This window comes from Malus sylvestris, chromosome 14 (assembly GCF_916048215.2).
Source record: "Malus sylvestris chromosome 14, drMalSylv7.2, whole genome shotgun sequence".
In the NCBI taxonomy this organism is placed as follows: domain Eukaryota; kingdom Viridiplantae; phylum Streptophyta; class Magnoliopsida; order Rosales; family Rosaceae; genus Malus; species Malus sylvestris.
This window is the reverse complement of record NC_062273.1, coordinates 10,554,806-10,577,125: the sequence shown is the minus strand read 5'-3', so window position 1 is coordinate 10,577,125 and position 22,320 is coordinate 10,554,806. Positions and strand designations below refer to the sequence as shown.

The 22,320-nt window shown below is 34.2% G+C and overlaps 2 protein-coding genes and 1 pseudogene across 4 annotated transcripts; 1 reads left to right on the top strand and 2 right to left on the bottom strand.

Annotated features, from left to right (window-relative positions):
• The first annotated feature begins 685 nt into the window (after nucleotides 1-685).
• LOC126599476 (glutaminyl-peptide cyclotransferase-like) lies at nucleotides 686-6,359 on the top strand. Of its 2 annotated transcripts, none has more exons than XM_050265865.1 (3): nucleotides 686-1,311; nucleotides 1,408-1,464; nucleotides 6,214-6,359. In XM_050265865.1, the coding sequence occupies exons 1-3, from the start codon at nucleotides 1,129-1,131 to the stop codon at nucleotides 6,247-6,249; spliced, it is 276 nt and encodes a 91-aa protein (XP_050121822.1). In that variant the 5' UTR covers nucleotides 686-1,128; the 3' UTR covers nucleotides 6,250-6,359. The 2 variants fall into 2 exon arrangements, with proteins under 2 accessions (XP_050121822.1, XP_050121821.1); XM_050265864.1 differs by lacking the exon at nucleotides 6,214-6,359 and adding an exon at nucleotides 1,556-2,022 and having other exon boundaries at nucleotides 692-1,311.
• On the bottom strand, nucleotides 4,604-6,552 carry LOC126599473 (transcription factor ORG2-like; annotated as a pseudogene).
• Nucleotides 6,553-16,688: 10,136 nt separating this feature from the next.
• On the bottom strand, nucleotides 16,689-21,010 carry LOC126599472 (transcription factor ORG2-like). 2 transcript variants are annotated; one of them, XM_050265861.1, is made up of 3 exons: nucleotides 20,568-21,010; nucleotides 17,194-17,559; nucleotides 16,689-17,074 (listed from the first exon to the last, which is right to left on the bottom strand). In XM_050265861.1, the coding sequence occupies exons 1-3, from the start codon at nucleotides 20,886-20,888 to the stop codon at nucleotides 17,000-17,002; spliced, it is 762 nt and encodes a 253-aa protein (XP_050121818.1). In that variant the 5' UTR covers nucleotides 20,889-21,010; the 3' UTR covers nucleotides 16,689-16,999. The 2 variants fall into 2 exon arrangements, with proteins under 2 accessions (XP_050121818.1, XP_050121819.1); XM_050265862.1 differs by having other exon boundaries at nucleotides 17,194-17,553.
• Between the last annotated feature and the right edge of the window lie 1,310 nt (nucleotides 21,011-22,320).

The window sequence follows — 22,320 nt, the reverse complement described above, 5'->3', positions numbered from 1 at the left end:
TAAGGGTTTGTCCTTTAGTGAGTTAGTTATGTAATGGAATGGTGAGTTGGCATTTTTTAGTGGAAATGCCACTTAAATGGAGCAATGGCCTCATTGCTCCCCAGACGAATATTTTGAGTTTTATTAATTAAAAATTCACACGAGCTTCTTGCTTGTCTTCTACCTTTTCCATTCCATATCTCCATTGATACACTGTTCAAGTTGAGCAGGTTCTTAAGAAAAGTGAAAATTAATTGAAGTGGGAACTGGAGATTGAGGAGGGAGAAGGTGGTCGTCGTAGTGGAAATTGGAGAATTAATTGAATTTAGGGTTGGGTGGGTGGAGATGAGAGAAAGGAGGGGGGTCGAGACTCGGGGAAGACGTAGGAGACGGCATAGAAAAAAATTAAAAAAAAATATTTATTTTTAGGGTAAATATCAGTTTACTATCCTCAAGTTTCGTAGTTTTCAACATTTGGTACATAAAGTTTTTTTCGTCCTAGAGTCATACCTAAAGTATTAATTTTGGGACAGTCTCATACATCCGTTAGTCAAACGGTTAACTTTGCCGTTAACTGATGAGGTGGCGCCTATGTGAACAATGATTGGACGCCACGTGTCATTAAGGTATCCACGTAGAAATTCAAAATTCAAAAAAATAATTATTTAAAAAAAAAGTTAAAAGTTAAAAAAAAAAAAAAAAAAGCAAAAGCAAAACCCAGATCGTCTTCCCCAAATCCCCCATCACCCGAAACCACTTCCCTCCCCATTGCACCTCCATCCCACCTTTTCCCATCCCCCATCATCCCAGGACTCCTCCAAATTCGCCCGAGAGGTCACAAAAGCCATCATTCATTGCACTTCGATCTCGGACATAGAGAGAAAACGCGGAGAGCTTTCATACCTGCGCAGACGCCATGGCTGGCTCGTGGAGAGCTCGTTGATCTCTCGTCATGCTTGGGATCGTCACATTCGGTGAGTGTTTCGATTTCTGAGTGCTCGATCTGGTTTTGTATTTTGTTTGATATTTTGTGGATATTTGTTTTTAATCGGGAAAATGCGGTGGATCTAATTGTGATTTGATGTTTTTGAGCTCGGAAACGATGAGATTTATGGATCCAGCTTGAATTTTTTTGTGGATTTTTTTATAATGGATGGTGATTTTTTGTGTTCGTCTGAACTAATGGCCGCTTTTCTCATGCTCGGCGTTCTAATTCTCCTCGGCATTTCGTCGAACATGTGGAGCACCGTCATCTACGCCGACGTCTCCCCTGGAATTTACTCGATCGAGGTCGTCAATGAGTTCCCTCACGATCCCGACGCCTTCACCCAGGTAATCGTCGATGCTTAATTTTTTTATTTTGGATTTGGAAATTGGTTTTCAATTTTTTGGAATTTTAGGGTTTTTGTTGGATTGCTTGTTCTTCAGGGGCTACTTGATGCTGGAAATGATAGCTTGTTCGAGTCGACTGGGCTTTACGGGAAGGTGAGTTTGCGCCCTGTTGGTTGCTGGTGTTAAATTTGACATGCATTTTGTTTATGTGATTCGGATTCATCTTTTCTTTCAATTGTTTCAGTCATCAGTGCGCAAGGTTGCGATTCGAATTGAGATATGTAGGTGATTAGAATGATATAGGTGGCTATGTAAATGTATCATTTGTGTATGTGTTTGCTTGAAATTTATTTACTTGATTTCGTTTTGGGATTTAGGGAAGACATTCTAGGATTTGGCGATGGCGGGATTTTTGGGAGGGATGATAGGGGATGGGAGAAGGTGGGATGGAGGTGCAATGGGGACGGAAGTGGTTGCGGGTGAGGGGGTGGGAGGGTGGGCACGCGATCCCGTAATGACACATGACGTCTAGTCATTGTCCACATATGCGTCACATGATCAGTTAACGGTAAAGTTAATAGTTCGACTAACGAATGTATGAGATTGTCCCAAAATTAACATTTTAGGTATGACTCTGGGATGAAAAAAACTTTATGTACCAAATGTTGAAAACTACGAAACTTGAGGATAGTAAACTGATATTTACCCTTATTTTTAATATACATGGGGCCTGTTATTGACACATGCCGGCCAATCATTGTCCATGTAAGTGTCACGTGACCAATTAACGACTGATTTAACAACAATCTTAACAGATGTATATATGAAAATGTCTCATAATTATGACTTTAGGTACTAGACTGGGACGAAAAAAACTTCATGTATCAAATGTTGAAAACCAAGAAATTTCAGGATAGTAAACTAAGATTAACCTTATCTTTTAACTATACTGCTTTTTCACCAAACTACCACATGGTATGCATAAGATTTCATTATTATTTTAATTTAGATCTGTGGATACAAATTTCGTACACAATTGATTTGACGAAATTTCAGCTACAAGAAAACAAATGACGGTAGCCTAATTGACGAACACCTTAAAAGGGGAAAGGTGTCCACCAAAGGTCCTCTGATGCCTAAGTCAGAAAAGCAGTAGAGAGAAAAGAAAACTTGAGAGAGTTTTGAGTAGTAAGTGGTGTTACCATTGCCTTTTATGGAAGATTAGCAATCGTATCACTGCATATATAAACAAAAGACTAACAACTCTAGTGTTTCATTAACAATAACTACAATGTTTACTGTCATAGTTGGAAAACGAAAAAAAAAACATTCAAATCATATGCCTACAAAATGTACAAGTAAACAGAAACATACACAATAGAGGAAATTGCACGGATATATCTTTCCTGCATGATTCGAAATCTGGGTTAACTACCAAGATCCCACAACCTTATTGTTGGCATTCCCTTTTCTTACTTTCTTCATCCAACCTGTACACAACAGAGATTGCCTCAAGTAAGATAATTGTGCCAACGCAAATGCCTTAAGTAAGATAATTATGCATGTCGTGTGCATGTAGTGTGCATTTCATGTACATTTCTTACATATTGTACTAAGACATGTAATTCACAAACTTGTTCAAACAAACACTGGTTCGAGATCGAATACACAAACATTGGCAAGTTCATAACAAAATTAACAAATGTTAAGCATGAATTAAAATGCAAAACTCTAGATTGCAACCCAAAAATTAAAACCCAAAAATCTAAAATAAAAAAAAACCTATAAACAAATAAAGATTTCTAGAACAAATTTCGAGCCATCTCTTCCTCATCCCTTTTTTGTTTGACTTCCCATCTCTGCAAATCCAAAAGACTTAATTGAACAAACAAGTAATTAGTTTTAGACATGGAGACAATGACTGAGTTAGAGAGAGAAAGAGATGAGAAAGAGAGACGTACCTGATGGCAGTGGAAATATGGATGTTGAAGCTTCACTGGCCAGAAAGAAAGGAACTTTCCGGTAAAACGCAAAATTTGATACAAAAATCATATCTTTGAGGATGGAGCATTGATGCAAACGAGAAACCCTCATTTCGAAGCTTCACTCTCGAGTCTCAACTTCCCTCTATTCGAAATCGAAGCTCTAAGATCTGAGCTCAGCCTAGAAACCCAGAGCTCATAGAGTTCTCTCGACATCCTCTTTTCCAAATGACAAAAATTATGAAATGAGCTGAGAGTTTTTAGTATTTATATGTGGGCATTTTAGTAATTTTAGTTTTGTGCATGGCCGGTTTGTCCTATTTCGTCCCAAGATTAAGAAATTGTCACATTTTGGGGTATTTTCCAAAAAAAAAAATTGCCCTTAGATTTGTTAAATTTCGATATTTGTGTCTTAAATCAATTAAATCAAATTAATCTAACAGTAATCAATGGGGGGTGAGCATCACCACCACCTTTTAGTGGTGTGAGCAAAGTTGTACTATAATTTTCTTTTTGATATATGGAAGACTAAATGGTCTTCAAATGGAATGAAAATTAGATGACATTAAACAGTGACCAAAAGAATAAACAAATGACATGTATTCGATTAAATGATGTCATATAAAGAAGGGGGGGGGGCTTTTAAAGATTATATCTTCAGACTTTTAAGGAATTTAATTTATTGTGATATTCCTAATTATGGATTTATTAGCAAAAGTTATCTTTTATAATGAAAGAAATTAAACTACATATATTTATAAAAAAAATTAAGTAGCTCAAAAAGGCCCAAAATGGTTACCTCACACATGCCCCATATGAAAGACACCCCTAGCATCGTTGGAAAAAAAAAATTAAAATTAATAAATATGAGCATATAGGGAGTTGAACCCGTGCATAATTAAATGGGAGTACCAACACTCGACAACTCCGCTAAGGCAACATTGTTAATTTTGTTCACACTTTGTAGTACCTTATAAAGGTTATTAAAAATTGTTTTGTGGTGTTTGTGGTGGTGGGGGGGGGGGGGCTTGTGCGGTCGCACACCTCGCACCCCTTCAGAGCCGGCCCTGTCTCTAGTCTTTGAATTATGTCATTTGTTTCACTAGTACTCCATTTCGTTAACTCTATCAACTTTCTGTTAAGTTAAAGGATAAAAGAAGAATTTCATCCAAAAAAAAAAAAGAACTTTTTAAAGAGAAAGACTCGGCTCCTCAAAGATTGAAAAGGAACTCCTCTTTAAAATACCTTGTCACCTATTTACAAAACTTTGTGCTTATGATTGGAACTCTTTAAAGATTGACTAAATCATCTTAGTTTTAATTAATATTTTGCATATATGATCTTTACATAGTGATTTATAATATGAACGATTCCAGTCACAAACACAAAATTCTGTGGATAAACCATGAAGTATTTTGAGGAGGAACTCCTCATTAACCTTAAGGAGCCTAGCTCTTCTCTTTTCAAATAAATTAGATTGTTTTCTGTATGAAAAGATCACTATACCCTTCAATTTGACGAAAATAAAATAGATCTGATGGAAGAACCATTCATGCAACACAGAGTTAAGTTGGAGAATGAGAGAAACTAATATGAAAGTTCATGGACGAAATTAAACATGGGATATAGTTCAAGGACCTTCGCTACCAAGCACCCTGCTTTTTATCATACAGGGATACACATAAGTTCTTATAGAGTTAAACTGTCCCTCAAAGACGTAGGACTTAACAAATTTTCTCTCAATATTTTTGTACATGGCTGTCGCACTTGGTGCGATGGCAAGTGCTTTCGCCCATGAGCGGTAGGTCTCGGGTTCGAGACTTGGGAGCAGCCTCTCCATAAATGGGGGTAAGGCTAGCCGACATTCACCTCTCCCAGTCCCTGCGTAAAGCGGGAGCTTTGTGTTGTGCACTGGGTACGACCTTTATTTTTGTACATGGCTATTATTCAGAAAGATTCTTTTTTTACATAGGCACTCTCTGAAGTTTACTTGAGTATGATACATGCTCTCATGGTTAAGAGTACTAGTCTTCAAAATTCTTATGGGAATGGCTCTTTCCTTTTGTCATGCATAGAAGGACATAAGCTTCTTTCTCACACTCTAATCTGTATGTTCTGTCCACCTGTATATAATACATGTAGAATAATTAATAAGTATGGCTTGTTATATAGAAATTAGATTCGAATCGAAGTAAGTAAACTCGTGGCAATACAAAGCATACCTGAAGATGTAAATTATAGAAAACCCTGCCTCCATAGGACTCAAAGAAAGAAGCATTTTCTAGTTCAAGCCCCTCTTCCTCCAGATGTTGTAAGATCTCAGATAATAGATTGTTGTGGGTCTTAAAGGTGGATATTTGAATTGCTACTTCTCTATCGTTAAGACGGTAGGTTGAAACTGCAGATTGTGAACTCCGAGCTGTGGTTTTTATTTTTTTCTCCTCATGCATTGCATCTTCTTGCTTAGAAGCTCTTGATAAGAGTTCTTCCCTCTTTCGGTTCAGTCCCTTCACTTGCTTTTGGAGTTCCGGTATGTATTTCAGTGCACGCGAAATTGTATTCGGAATGCTTAGTTTTTTCTGTAATGGATCAGATGAAGTTTTCAAAACTGTGAGTACATAGGATATCCATAATTTGTGTCGATTATTGAACTTTATTGCATATAAAAGAATATTGAACTTTACTAAAACGTTAAACTTTCTCTCTACTTGTCCAGACAGTTACACATTGTCACAAATGTTGATAACAATATATCAATTCGGACTATTATATGGTAAAAGTTAGTTTCAATCTATACATACTCCAAATTAATAGTATGACAAATAAATAACATGTTAAGTCTCTTCAGATGTAACATTACCAAACTAATATTTGAAATTATTAAGAGAATTCATTTTGGTACATACCGTTTGATCTGCAGGAAGGAGTGAACGCAATGAGGCATACAAGTTACTGATTTTCTTGCGACGATCACGCTCACTAGCATTGTGGTTGAGTTTCTTTGCCATCGGACAAACGCTGGAGTAGTCACCGGTGACAGTTGTGGATGGTGTGTAACGATCAAGGTCAACTTGTGGGTGATGACATGGAAGTAAATGAAGGAATGAGTCTGCAGTTTGATCATCATTAGTAGTAGTAATGTCGTTGCTGTAGAAGTAGTTGTGGTACTCATGGCTAATAGAATCTTGATCTAAGGGCCATCCAATGGTTGAAAACAAAGGAGGAGACGAGGCTAACATCTTGAACTGGTTAGTTTGGTGCTGCGCTGATGCCAATTAAATTTGCGTAGAAAGTGAGATGGGCATGTCAAGTATATATACAAACAGCATCATATTTTAGGATTGATCACAACATTTGTTATTAAAATGTAGGACGGTTAGTGTTCTTAATTGGTTAATTAAAGAGTAATACTGATTTGTCTTTAAAGAAAGAAATATGCATATTACAATTAGATGACTGAGAAAATGACTTGTCAACTTCCACTGCGTGTGTGGGCATGTGTTTTCTGTTTGATGAGAGATCCATGTGGCTTAATTAAACATGCATGATTAATTAGGTAAAGAATCTACCATGCCAAAATATTTGCACCACGGCGTGTGTTCGAATCCCGTCGATTTCCTAATCTATCACCTAATCTAACAAATCTATCGTTTAAGGAAACGAAAATACCAAACCATGGTGAGAATGTTAATTAGGGTTTTGGAAAAGTAATTAACATTTAAATGTTTATGAGTAATGTTATTCATACTATATTTTTGTACCACATTTTTATACCATCTTAGGTAGCATTTGATGTGGATAGTCACATCATTGAATTAATCAGAATTTTAAAATTTAGTTTATTATTTAATAAATTAATAATTAAGAAAAACTAATTAGTTAAATGATGTTTGTGGTATACGATGAGTTTTTCTCTTTCATTTCCTTGGATTTTGCAAATTTTTCAAATGAGATGCGGCTGTCCACATTAGATGTTACCTAAGGTGATATAGAAATGTGGTATAAAAACATGGTATGAATAGCATTACTCAATGTTTATTATGGTTTGGAAAAAGCGATTAGAAACATTTGGAACCCTATCCCTAAAACAAAATGTTGAAAGAAAAATACTTGAATCCACCTGAGTTGTATCACCTTTTTCACTCCTTACAGCTCCGTATTTTCATATTAAAAATTTCTTAAGTAAAACCATTTATCTCTTTAACTTCATTTAAAGATCATCTTTATAAATATCAATCAAATCGAAGGTAGTTTATTGTATTGAACACATTGAGCAGTGTTAGTACGAAATAAGATTTTCATGATGCATCGTCTTTATTTGACACATAAGTGACTAAATAATTCCGATTTGAATAAATGTTTTGTAGATATGATATTGAAATGATGATTAATATAATGAAGAGTTCCAAATATGAAATGTGTATAACAAAGTTTCGTTAATAGTAAAGGGTAGATAAGGTCCCATAGAGTGGATGCAATTATTGTTCATCATGACAAAATGTTTTTGTTTGAGAATTTTCTGAAGATTAAAATTAGAGAACTGAATAATATTAATAGAGAGAGAGAGAGAGAGAGAGAGATAATAAGACTAAACAAAATGGTTGGAAGTGCAGACAACGCGTGCCATGCATAACATACACGAGGCCAGGAGGGAGTATGTCACTTATACCACGTGCATAGGCTGCTGAGTCGCATGGAGACTCACATCTTTCTTCCTCTTTATTCATGGTTTCCACTTTCCAAGCTTATTAGTTTGCACCAAAACAATTAGCTATATATTGCAAACATGACGTTCACTTTCTTGACATTTTGGCTTCTTTTGTGTGTTTTTTATGAAAAACGTCTTCAAGTGTACATTCATACATTTATTTGTGAAAATTTTTGGCGTTCATATATTTGTTTGTGAGAAATTTTTTATTGCAATCCATTGTGTAGACTGAATTTCAATGAAATCCACATATTTCGTTGTTGTTAGAATTTAGTTTATTGACCAATTATCCATCACACATTCACCATATTATGTCGCAAGTGTAGACACCATCACGTCAATTAATGATTTTGTCTCATTAGAGGTTGATTCAGTATATTTTATAAAATATATGATAGGACTAACATTACTCGATGAAAATTCATTCAAATTAAAAATTATTTATTATCTAATAGTGTGATTCAATAAATAGACGAACACAAAGTAGCCAACAAATAATGAATTTTCACGACTATAATCGAATGGCTAAACATTTGACCCATTATTGCAAGGAATACCTTTGAACAAAGACCATAAACATTCAATTGTCTAGTGGGCCCAAACAATACATACAATAAGTATTAAGTAGTTAGTAAGTTATTACGGCACTAACCTTTCCCTTGGACCTTGTCTCCAACGTAATCTCGATCATGAAAAAAAAATCAATTTTAGATCATTTTCAAATTAAAGCGCACCTTTGCAAAAATTCATCTAGATAAAAAATGGGTTAGCCAATTGATTATTTTCGTGACCATTTCATTATTTCTCGGTAACATTGTGTTTGTCTTTATTATTTTGTTACATTTGGAGAATTGAACACTTTTTTATTGGAGTAAATTTTTGCATGAACTTTAATGAGGACCTAAAAAGTGATAGGGGTAGGTCATGAGAAATAAGTGATTAGTATTGTATTAACTTACTAATTAGTTAGTATTTTAGCGCTAAACAAGTTAGACGAAGCAAGCCACTCATTTGGCTAACTCAATAATGTAATCTCACAATCTAAGCTGTCCAGTTTTTAGATCAATATTCAAAGTCTAACACATAAAATTTAGAATCTAACCTTTGAAGGGTCATTTTTCTGTAAGTAATCAACCTTGTTAGTAATTGGATCAAGTATAAAGAAAATTGAGTATAATTAAAATGTGGTCGGCTAATTACATTTTACATCTTTTGGTTTGACGTGATTTGTAAAATGGGTTATGGGGTTCCAATTTTCTCACATTTACACTTTGAGGTTTGAAATTGTATTAATTTAGACATTTTATCTCTTTGAATCTCTAATAATTCGTTAAATTGATGATGTTAGCCTATAAAAGTCTAAAACTTACTAGTTCATCAGTTAAATAAATTATCATAGCTTCAATCTGTAAAACATATTCTGAAATCACAACAACAAGATATTAGGATCACAAATAAATCAAATCAATATAAAATAAAGATCGACTAATTATATTAAACTTATCTATATAATACATAAGATATGGTTATGAAAATGAAGCCATTGATCTTTGCGAACAAAGTGAACGAAGTAGAAGTAGTCTTCTACTTCTAGTACCTCTCAATGAACTCTACTATTGAAATAGGTTTGTAGTTTTCGTGAGTTTCAGTTGGTATGGAAGCATGGACTGCTAATTGGTTTTATAGCTAGGGTTTTCAACCAATTCCTTCCTATTATCGGAAAGGATATCAACCCAAATCATGTCAAATCAATTAGAGCCCCATCATGACTCTCATTCCTTGTATTTACTTAATAAAGGCCCTTAATTGACTGCATGTAATTAGGACTCCAATATCTTTATTTCCTCAAGGCACCGAGAGTCCTAGAAATTTCATCAACTTGTATGCCAAGTCAACTATTCTCTTAATAATTCTCGGCATAATTCATTGCCATTCACAAAATGGTTTTACATTCTCCCACTTGAATGTCAGTGAGAATACCTCAACGAAATAAATATACATGGTGATCACTTGAGTCCACTAAAGTATGCAATCATACCTTTCAAGTAACTTGTCGCTTTGAGACTAAGTGTAGAACCAAGGAAAACAAGGCACAGATTGGACAATTCCTTGCACTCCATGATTACATGCACACTTAACTCAAAACACTATGTTACTAACAAAGTCATGATATCAAGAGCTAATAGTCAAAACATTAGCTCACAATAGTCGAACTAAAAATATGAAAATATATTTCAGTACAAAAGTAGTTCATAAAAGAACTCAACAAGGTTGGTAACAATATCCAACTTTTTTGTTAATTTAGAATATAATAAGAGAACAAGTAAAATATGACATATTGTTTACAAAATCAGGACCTCTTATTAAAAATTATGAACAAAATTTAAACAAAATTTACTCTTAAAGTATTAGTCACTAACACTTCAAATTTTTAACACAAAAGGTTATCTCTTACTCCCACTGATTAACATAGACAAAATTATATAGATAAATTATTATTACTCCCACTGATTAAGAGAGCAAAAAAACTTTGTAAATGTCTACAAAATGAAACATATACCTGTCAAATACTCCCATTAGCAAAACATTAGTCATGGGATCTAGAACATAAAATTTGTGAGCTCAACATGTTTATTCTAGATATCTGTAGGGAAGTGACTCTCGTGACTGCAAAACTATACAAAATCATTTGGTCAGTTTTGTTCATCTAATATTTGATAGAAATAGAAAACCGTAACTAAATGTTTTCTTATTGCATCAAAAGCATATAATTCCAAAATCATCTTTGGACAGAAACTAATTATATTAAGTTTGCATAGCTAAAACATAAAATACAAGGGCAAACGTATATAGCTTCAACACTTTTGAGCAGATGAAGTATATACAATCTTGTCAATTCCATGCTTCACTATACATTGATTTATAGTTGTACTGAATAAGAAAACACTTTTGAGCAGATTAATTATCCATCAATAACATATAAATCACAAGTCTAATTTCTTGAACAACAAACACGAATTAATAAGCAAAACACTTTTGAGAAGAATATACACATCAACCCTGCTTGAATTTCCTACAAGATTAGTTGCATATATAACAAATAAATATAAACAAGTATAATAATGTACATTTTATCTACCAAAACTATGACAACCAAAAGCATGCAAAATTGATAAGTGTGAAGCCCATACTACATTATTTCTTCCACTTGGACAAACACTCAAAACTGCAAGTTTAAACACTAGAGAACTTGGTTTTCGTAACAAAATATAGGTTTGTGTTGATGTCAAATTAACAACCAAATGTAAGTTGAATCAATAGATCAAATACATAAACTTTTCCTAAAAGTAGGTTAGAATTAAAAAGTTCCATAAAGAATAAAACTTATGCAATGACTACAAATTTTATTTTATTTTAGTTCAATAACATCAATTTTTTTTAACAATAATTTTAATCCAATTTAGAACTCAGAGAAAATTAAGGTAAAAGATTGACAAATTTACCTACTCATTCTCGATTATGCAAGTTCATCATGGAAGTAGTCGAGGTATGGAGGATCAAACCAATTGCAATGTGCATGATTGTTACACCTTTGGGCAAAAACAAATCATGCAAAGGAAATACCTGCATAACTAGCCAAAGCATAAAATATGAAAAATATATATAGCTTCAACAGCTTTGGCCAAATGAAAATATGTTAGAAGTACTTTATGATTTGCTATAATACTAATTTATAATTGGTAAATGATTTCCTAAAATTCCCTTTAGGACAAAAGTATTTACCATATAAATTAGAATTCTGATTTTTCAAAATAATCATTTAGAACAATATTAAATAATCCGTTTTGTTGGATATTCAATGATTCTCAAAAGATTAAAGCAGACACAAGAGTATGTTGTTATTGACATTGAACAATAAAGTTCTCGAAAGAGGAAACATAGTTATTTAGTTATTCGATAGGGACCAAAATCATCAATTAGTAAATTGATGCCACTTTCCAATTTTTGGCTCAAAAGACAATGATCATCATAATCAAAATTGATGACCAAACAGAACATTGGTTTGAGCAAAATAAACCAATACATCTTTAAATCAAAACTTAATCATTGTTGCCTAATAAAAGTCATTGGTATTGAGAATTTGCATAAAATAAGGACATATTGGAACTATAAACTTGTCTAATAACGGTACCAATAGATGCGCACAAATCAATGAAACAATATCTCGGAACATAACCAGTTGTTTGAAGTCCCAAAATTCAGCAGTACTAAATTATTTTGTAAATTCACTGAAAACTCAATTATTGTTAGGTTGTCATGAAAATTTTCAAGTATGAACTAGACATATATGGCTACTATTTCGCAAAATTTCATGATTTTTAAAATTTTATAAGTGAGCCAAAAATGAATTCGAAAAGAGAGGTGCTGCAGAAACTGCAGAAAATGTTCAGTTCAGTACAGACCTAAGATTACAAATTCGCCAAATATTCATTGTTCATCCGATATGCATGAAAATTTTCAGACATAAAGTAAACATAAAAATCTGTTAATTCCCAAAATTTCATAATTTGTGAGACTTTTAAAGTGTACTAAAAGAAAATTAGAAATGAGATATGCTACAGAAATGGCAAAAATTCTGCAGTACATACCGGAGATTAAATAATTCACAAAAAATTCATTTTTTCTCCAATATGCTTGAAAATTTTCAGAAATGAAGTAGACATATAAATTTACTGTCACCCAAAGTTCCATAATTTTCCTATCTTAAAAGTGGGCTAAAAATAAAATCGAAATGAAATGTGCTGCAGAAGCTGTGTGTAAATTTTGCAGTGTAGTCCCGAGGTTAAAAATTCACCAATAAGTCATTTTCAAACCAATGCGCGTGAAAATTTTTCCATACCTGAAATGAACATCTCAATGTATATTGTACTAAAAGTTTATGAATTTATGAGTTACATAGATATATCAAAATACTATCACAAATACAGAATTCTAGCAACATAGTGTAACACTTAAATTTTTACCATAAATCAATTTCTTGTCCGAAGATGTGAAAATTTTTCCATTTGCAGAATATAACATGACATATTTCATCAAAATTGGAGTTAGGAAAATTTATCAAATTATTGTTCTGGAGTGGTGAGTGAAATTTACAAAACCTTCTAATCAGATCATAATAAAATAAGATAATTAAATATGCATTGATGAGAATTTGGCTAAACAATGACCATTCACTATATATTTGCTACACAAAATGCAAATAGGTAACGAAAAAATTTCATTCTTTTGGTGATTACAACAAGCAAGGCATCCCTTTTCACCGTAAAAGAAAAGGATTTAGTCATTTAGACAACTTTGCTTAAAGTCTATATAATCAAATTTTAAAATTTATTAACCATATCAATTTTCAATACAAGGGTCACACTACTATCCTTTTAATCTATTATTCAAAATTATGGATGGAATTGGAATCAAATGAAATTAAAAGTAGTCGAAAGATCCCAAAACCTTTATCGTGGAATTGACATTTGAAGACTTAGAAAACTTGACAAGCGAGAGCATGCATAAAACATTTGTGTCATGATGTTTACAAATGCATCTCAATTTTTGATAAAGCAAGTGTAAAATTGCAGATATTATATTGTATTCAAAACTAAATATAAACCATGAGAACATAAAACCAAAACTTGCAGCTCCTTTTATTTTCCCTCAATTATAAAAGGTTCTTTCATATAAGTTTTCTTAATCATGAGCATATGCTTATATAATTAGAAAATTGCAACATGCCTAATGCAATTCTTCCATTCAATAAAATATCATTAGAATTTTCATATTAAGAATAGGAGTGAGCGGAAGCATGAAATCCGATAAAATCCTATTTGATGGCTCACCCAGGAAAATAGTATCCATAAGGTTAATTTGATCCATCAACTCAAAATAATATGAATATAAGCAAACTCACCAATTTTAAAAAATTTAAAGGCTAGTTTATATCGGAATAAGCGGAAGCAAGAAAAACCCCAGAATTGTATCACTAGAGCACGATTAGTCGAACCAAAATATATATTTATTTTTAATTTTAGGGTTTATAGGAGACAAAGAAACCTGAGCAAACTCACTTCTTTATGCCTTATCCATAAAAGAGCCAAAAAATAATAAAATAATAAAAAATTAAATTTCATGAATACTACTTAGCGGCAGCAGTATCTATAGTCACCAGACTGACCACCGAGAGCAGTCCGTATATTATAGTCAATAGGAATCATACCAAATAGAATTATATCACGGCTCTCTTTCATCCAAATCCTAAGCTTGTTGTGTGGCTTTAATACCACATGTAAGACATATTCTGAAATCACAACAACAAGACATTAGGATCACGAATAAATCAAATCAATATAAAATAGAGATCGACTAATTATATTAAACTTATCTGTAGAATACAGAAGACATGGTTATGAAGATGAAGCCATTGATCCTTGCGAACAAAGTGAACAAAGTAGAAGTAGTCTTCTACTTCCAGTACCTCTCAATGAACTCTACTATCGAAATAGGTTTGTAGTTTTTGTGAGTTTCAATTGGTATGGAAACATGGACTGCTCCTTGGTTTTATAGCTAGGGTTTTCAACCAATTCCTTCCTATTGTCGGAAAGGATATCAACCCAAATCATGTCAAATCAATTAGATCCCCATCATGACTCTCATTCCTTGTATTTACTTATTAATGGCCCTTAATTGATTGCATGTAATTAGGACTCCAATATGTTTATTTCCTTAAGGCACCGAGAGTCCTAGTAGAGATTTCATTAATTTGTATGTCAAGTCAACTATTCTCTCAATAATTCTCGGCATAATTCATTGCCATTCATAAAATGGTTTTACACAATTAGATCGAAAAAACGCACTAAACCCTTGACACGCCCATAGTTTATCAAAAACATATATATAGATCATGCATATTAGGTCTTTGGGTTACCATGCTCTCGTTTATAAGTTTTACTAAATATGCACGTTGCAAAAAATATATGGTGATCTAGAGTATACCTTAATCACTAAACTACCACATCGTATGCATAAGATTTTATTATTATTTTAAATTAGATTTGTGAATACATATTTCAACTACAAGAAAACAAATGCCACTAGCCTAATTGACGAACACCCTGAAAAGGGGGAGGCTATCCGCCAAAGGGCCTCTAATGCCTAAATCAGAAAAGCAATATAGAGAAAAGAGAACTTGAGAGAGTTTTAAGTAGTAAGTGGCATTACCGTTTCCTTTGATTGACTTGGCTATTTATAGGGAAGAAATCCTAGCAAGCAGTTGGGAGGGGAGGCCACAGAACAGAGCATACTATAAGGAATTCTTGATGATACAAGCCAATCTCTACAATTTTTCCTGCTAGCATTCCTAAAGATTTAGTCCCTGTTGGTAAGAGTGCAAGTGATCTAAACACCTAAATGGAGACTCCAGAGTGTCAGTGCCCTACTACCATTGGACTGAGGATGGCAATAGCATGACGTATTATGGACAACCCAGAGAGCCCATAATATGTGTGATGGGCGGCCCGGACAACACATGGTACATTAGTGGGATAAAAGCCCAATTATTCATCCTGAAAAGGGGAAAGGGTGTCCACCAATGGGCCTCTAATGCCTAAATCAAAAAAGCAACACAGAGACAAAGAGAACTTGAGAGAGCTTTAAGTAGTAAGTGGCGTTACCATTTTCTCTTCTTGACTTGACTATTTATCTGGAAGAAACCCTAGCAAACAGTTGGGAAGGGAGGTTGCAGAGCATACTATACAAAATTCTTGATGATACAAACCAGTCTCTGCAATTTTTCCTGCTAGCATTCTTAAATGTCCATGTTGGTAAGAGTGCAAGTGCGCCGAACACCTAAAGGGAGACTCCATAGAGTCAGTGCCCTGCTACCACTGGACTAAGTATAGCCTGATAGCAGGACGTATTATGGACAGTCCAAAGAGCCCCTAATATGTGTCATAGGCAGCTCAGATAGCCCATGGTGTGTTAGTGGGATAAAAGCCCAATTATCATAGGACACACTACGACCTAGTTTGGGAGTGAGGTGCTTAAAAAAAAGCACCCATGAAAAAAAGCTGTGAGGGTTTTAGGTGTTTGGTAAACTGAAAAAAAATGGCTTATTTTGGAAGCTGTTGTGAGAATAAGCTGAAATCAAAGGAAAAAGCTGAAGCTGCTATTTGCAGCTTTGGAAAACTGGCTTTTTTTCAAAGCACACGGAGCTACAGTGCTTCTTTAATGAAAAGACCCACTATTAGACTGCTTTTTTTCTTTCCAAAAGCACTTTTACAAAAAAGTTTACCAAACACTCTGCAGATATATTTCACAGCCGCTTATTTTCACAGCAGTTTTTTTTCAAAGCACAGCAATACCAAACCAGCCCTACATCTTATTCCCTTAGGGTAAATTTATGATCTACTCATGACGTCAAGAGTAAAACCGTCATATCATATTGTCCATATATCCTTCTTCTATTAGACGTGGTTAACTTATGTCTCCACAAGATCATTTATCATATACTACTAATCATAGTGGTGATTTCTACCTCTTTCATATTTATATACACTTATAAAATTACCTACATTTGACCTTGGGGTTATCCCGAATGAGAGGAGGGGAAGGTCAAATTTCTTACATGTGAGAATTAATTTCAACATAATCCTATACATAGAAAATCTATATTAATTAAAAACTCCCGAAGAGTACAGTCCATGTATTCACATAATACTATCACTTCTCCTACTTTTCTACTACAATAGATTCCAATTTTTGGAGTCACATTAACCCTCAAACCACCACAGCAAAAAGAACAATCTTTTAGGCAACACTGTCACCACACCTTCCCAAACTTTGCCTTTTCAGATGGATATCTCCTTCCGCAGTAAGTTAACCCAACTGAGCCAGCCACTAATCGTTGCATCTCTACGGCAAAAAGTTCTTATGGAAATTACTCTTTTGCTTAATATTCTTGTCCATAGAAGGACATGAGCTTGTCACTTAAACTCTCACATTCTAGTCTGTAAGTTCTTTCCACCTGTGTAATTATCAAATGATACATACAAACACATAAAATATATCAGACAGAAGTCATTAATTATGTAGTATGAACATCAAAATAGTAAAAGATCCTCAATTTTACATAAATGTAAGTACCTGAAATTGTAAATTATAGAAAACCCTCCCTCCAGACGACTCGAAGGAAGAAGCATTTAGGATTTGAAGCCCCTCCTCCTCTAAATTTAGCAAGATATCAGATAATAAATTGTTTTTGGTCTTCAAGGAGGAAATTTGAATTGCTACTTCTCTGTCATTAAGCTGACATGCTGAAACAGCAGATAAGGAGCTCCGAGCTGCACTTTTTATTTGGTTCTTCTCCTCATGCAATGCACTTTCTTGCTTAGTTATTCTTGACAAAAGCTCCTCCCTCTTTCGAATTAATCCCTCCACTTGCTTTTGGAGCTCCGGGACGTATTTCACCACACGCGAAACTGTATTCGGAATGCTCAACTTTTTCTGTAACTATGACATGGAACAAAATTTTCGAACTGTGAGTAGGTTCGCTGTTTTCCAGTGTTTAAGAAGAAATTTTTTATTTTTTACAAGGAGAGAGTGATGACTTTTTAGGTGTGCGAATAGCAGCAGTCTTTTTAATAATATCGATGAAAACTAATTTACTATTATCTGCAGACGGTAAACTGTGGATTTCCCATCTGAACAATCACTTAGTTTTTTATTTCTTTTCTAAACTTTTTAAGTGGAAAATCAAGGATTTAAATTTTTTTTTTGGCCGATTTCCCCCTTATCGTTAGTTTTCCATAGATTCCAAATTAACATTAATTTTTATTATGTGCACACCACGTGACTCTCCTTTGAGGATGAAATCGTCACTTCGTTAGACCTTCAAACACCAAAGCTATAAAATCCAAGGTTCTAAAAAACTCTAGGCGACTAGACGGATTTAAGTAAATCTGTTATATTTCGTATAAGTAAGTGTGTGCTTATACTTGAATATATATATGACTTCATCATAAACTATAAAATAGAATGATATATATTATAAAGTATTGAAATATAATGAAAACATGGAGAACAAACATATAATATGTGTTCATTTAAGTATTGAACAAGTCTCTTACAATTTATTGAAAAAATAAAATAAAATGCAAAATTAAAGTTATCTATTTTCTATCAAAGTGAGTTGCGACCTAAGCAGGTGCCTAGGTGAGTCAAGGCGGGCTAGGCGGGTGACTAGGTGGTTTAGGCGGGCGCCAGCAGGTATGGGCGTCTTTCTTAATTTTCAAATGCCTAGGCATTAATCGGGGCAGTGGCCAGCCGTCTAGCGCCTAGGCGGTGCTAGGCTGGGATTTTTAGAACAGTGATAAAATCACAGATTTGCATAGGTTGACATTTTAGAAATCTAAGGTTTTCAATTATTTTAAAGAACAAAGTCACCGAACTACCCTCACATGTTGTGTACATACTTCAATTTAATGGAAATTTGGATAGAATGAATGAAAAACTAACAGCAGGGGAAATCGGCAAAAAAAAAATAATTTGAGTCCTTAATTTTCCAATTTAAAAGTTTAGGTGGAAAATCAAAAGCTAAGTGAAAGCTCAGGCTGGAAATCAACAGTTACTCTATCTGCAAATTTACTAGTTTCTCTTGTCAGACTATTGATTTGGACTATTCTTGATAAGGTAAACTAACGTTTTAATTTGAGTAACGCTAGGAAGACTAAATTTGTAAACTAAATGATATGAAAGTTGATGATTAAATTATTACTTAAATGTTGATTAACATGTTTATTTCTAACTGGTGATGTACAATTTAGTTTGTAAATTTATTCTACCTAGCATTACTCTTTTAATTTATAATTTAAGGGACAAAATTTGGTAAACTAAATCACATAGAAGTTGATGATTGGATTATCACTTAAGCGTTGATAAACATGTTCTTTCCTATTGGTGACACACCATTTAGTTTGTAAATTTTGTTTACAAATTTAGTCTCTCTAACATTATCCTTACTTAAGGGGAGTGGGATCAGTGGAATGAGAATTGCACTCATTCCAAGTTATTCAAGTGTTTACCAACACTTGGGAATAAAAATTGGGAATCAAACTCCCAATTTCCCTAGAATGAAAGGAGAATCAAACTCCCAATTTCCCCATCATTAGACTCTCAAATAATAGGTAGGATTTGAATTTCAAGAAAAAGTCTCCATCTGCAAGTGGCCCTCTACCACAGTGGTGAAGATGATTGTTGTCCTTGTACCACGGCATGGATTCGAATCATGTCGACTTCCTAATCTAAAAAATCTATCGTCTGACAGAAACAAAAACAAAAAAGTCACCATCTAGAATCATCTTTTTCATCCCAAAATACCCTTACCTCATTATCCCTTCCACCTTTTTATCTGTTTCTCTGCGTCCCTATGGGCAGCGACACGAGAAAGAAAAAAGAATTGGGGGATGGTGATGAAGGGCATCACAGAGTAAGACCTACTTCAACCCTTAGAGTAAAACTCAAATTTTAGGTTATAAACTTACCTCAACTTGCTCCAACCCTTGGGGCAAATATGAGTTAAAACTCAAAACTCATTTTTGGACCAAATTTAGCCCAGGATTCCGTCTGGGTTAGTGAGGCTGACCCACCATATATGTATATATTTTTTAGTTTTATATTTATAAATTCATTGAATCCAATGGTTAAAATCTAATTTGATGAAATCCAACAGTAAGAAAAAAGATCTAACGGTCCAAATTTAAAGGCTAAAGTAATTTAAAAAAATATTTTATGTGTTCCATATTATTTCAGAGTGTTTCACGAGTTTCATAGTGTCAGTTAGTGATTTTTCAATATTTATTGGAATCTAAATATTTTTTGGTTAAAATGTTCATAAAATTAATTTATGATAGTTTACATAATTTTTTATTTTAAAAAAGTTACTATAAGAAAAATAAAAAACTAAATTCATTCTTTAATAATCTGGGGCTAAAATTTTAACTCATAAGGGTTGGAGCAAAAAGAGTTGTTTCTGAGCTAAAAATTTTAGGTTTTAACCTCAAGAGTCGGAGATGGTCCAAGGAGGGGCTCTCTTTTGATGAGTTTTTTATTTATTTATTTTTATATTAACTACATAAAGATCTTTTCAGCATTTCCCCAAAAAAAAAAAACATTTGTATTTCTTACAAAGTTTTAAAAATAAAAAATAATTAAATTTTTACTAAAAATATTAAAAAAAAAATTACTTGGAATATGGGCATTTTAATAATTACATTGGTTTTCATTCTGATTCATGTGTTTACATAAACAACTTATATAAATAAATATGATTTCTATTCCGATTCCAAACGAAATTAGTAATCAGTTTCAACAGAAATCTGATTCTGACTGTAGCCTATTTTAATTCCTCCTCGATTCAATTCTACTCAATTTGATTACAGATTAGTAAACTAGCAATAAATTAATCCATAGTAGTTTCTCTTGTATCATATGTTAATGAACGAATTCATTTTGCTACGTACCGGTTGATCCGCAGGAAGCAATGAACGCAATGAGGAATACAAGCTGTTGATCTTCTTGCGACGATCACGCTCACTAGCATTATGGTTAAGCTTCTTAGCCACCGGGGAAACGCTGGAGCACTCGCCTCTTATGGTTGTGGATGGTGTGGAAACATCAAGCTCAGACTGTGGGCGACCAGATGGAAGTATACGAAGGGAGGATGACTCTGCAGTTTGATCATTAGTAGTGGTAATATGGTCCTTGTAGTAATCGTGGCTTGTAGGATCTTGATCTATGGGCCATCCAATGGTTGAAAACATAGGAGGAGACAAGGCTAACATCTTTTACTGATTACTTTGGGGTTGCGCTACCGGATGCCAATTTTGCTTAGAAAGTGAGATGACCATTTCTGGTATATATATACACAAACAGACGTCATATTAAAATGTAGGATCGATTATGCGAGTGCACTTAATTATGCAATTGTTTAAAGAACTGGCTCGTCTGTAAAGAATCAAATTAAACATGCATTATAATAAGATGGCTGAGGAAAATGAATAGTCAACTTCCACAGCATGGCGTGTGTGGGCATGTGTTTTCTGTGTGTAGAGAGATCTAGGTGGCTTAACCTAACTAAGTAATAATTAATCATACAATTCCCTAAGTGTATATTACAGAGTCTACTTTAATATATATATATATATATATATATATATATATATATATGCCCCTTAAGAGAAGAGATCCTCATTTTTTGAAATAAATGAGAATTAGTTGTGGGGCCCCACGTCACATCAAACCCCAATGATCTGAACTATCTGTTTGTAAGTCTCGATTCATTTAATATCTTTGCAAAAATTCAATTCAATTTGAAAACATTTGCCTATTTATCATGATGAAATTTTAATGTTTCTTAAAGAACAAAGTGTTCATCCATTTCTTTGAACTCCGTTAGCTACGTCAAATGTAACATCCCACATCGTCCAGGGGAGTGGATTCTGTAAGCCTTATATGTATATTCTCATCTTTACCTAGCATGAGGCATTTTGGGAACTCATTGGCTTCAAGTTCCATCAAAACTCCGAAGTTAAGCGAGTTCACGTGAGAGCAATCCCATGATAGGTGACCCACTAGGAAGTTCTCCTGTGAGTTCCCAGAAACAAAACCGTGAGGGCATGGTCGGGGCCCAAAGCGGACAATATCGTGTTACAGCAAAGTTGAGCCCAGGATGTGGTGGGGGCCCAGGCCAGGATGTGACAATTTGGTACAGAGCCAATCCATGGCCGGAAGTGTGCCGACGAGGACATCGGGGCCCTAAGGGGATGGATTGTAACATCCCAAATCGCGCCATGGGAGTGGATCCTATAAGCCTTATATGTATATTTTCATCTCTACTTAGCACGAAGTCTTTTGAGAACTCACTGGCTTCGGGTTCCATCGGAACTCCGAAGTTAAGCGAGTTCGCACGAGAGCAATCTCATGATGGGTGACCCACTGGGAAGTTCTCGTGTGAGTTCCCAGAAACAAAACCATGAGGGCGTGGTCGGGGCATAAAGCGGACAATATCGTTCTACGGTAAAGTCAAGCTCGGGATGTGGTGGGGGCCCGGGCCAGGATGTGACATCAAATATTTTCGATTTGGCTAATATTTTGTAAAGATGATCTATGAGGTGCAATTTAAAAAATAAACGATTCAGGTTGTTAAAGTTCAATATGGTGTGGACCCCACAACTAATCCCTATTTTAAAAAGATGGGGATCCTTCCCTTAAAGG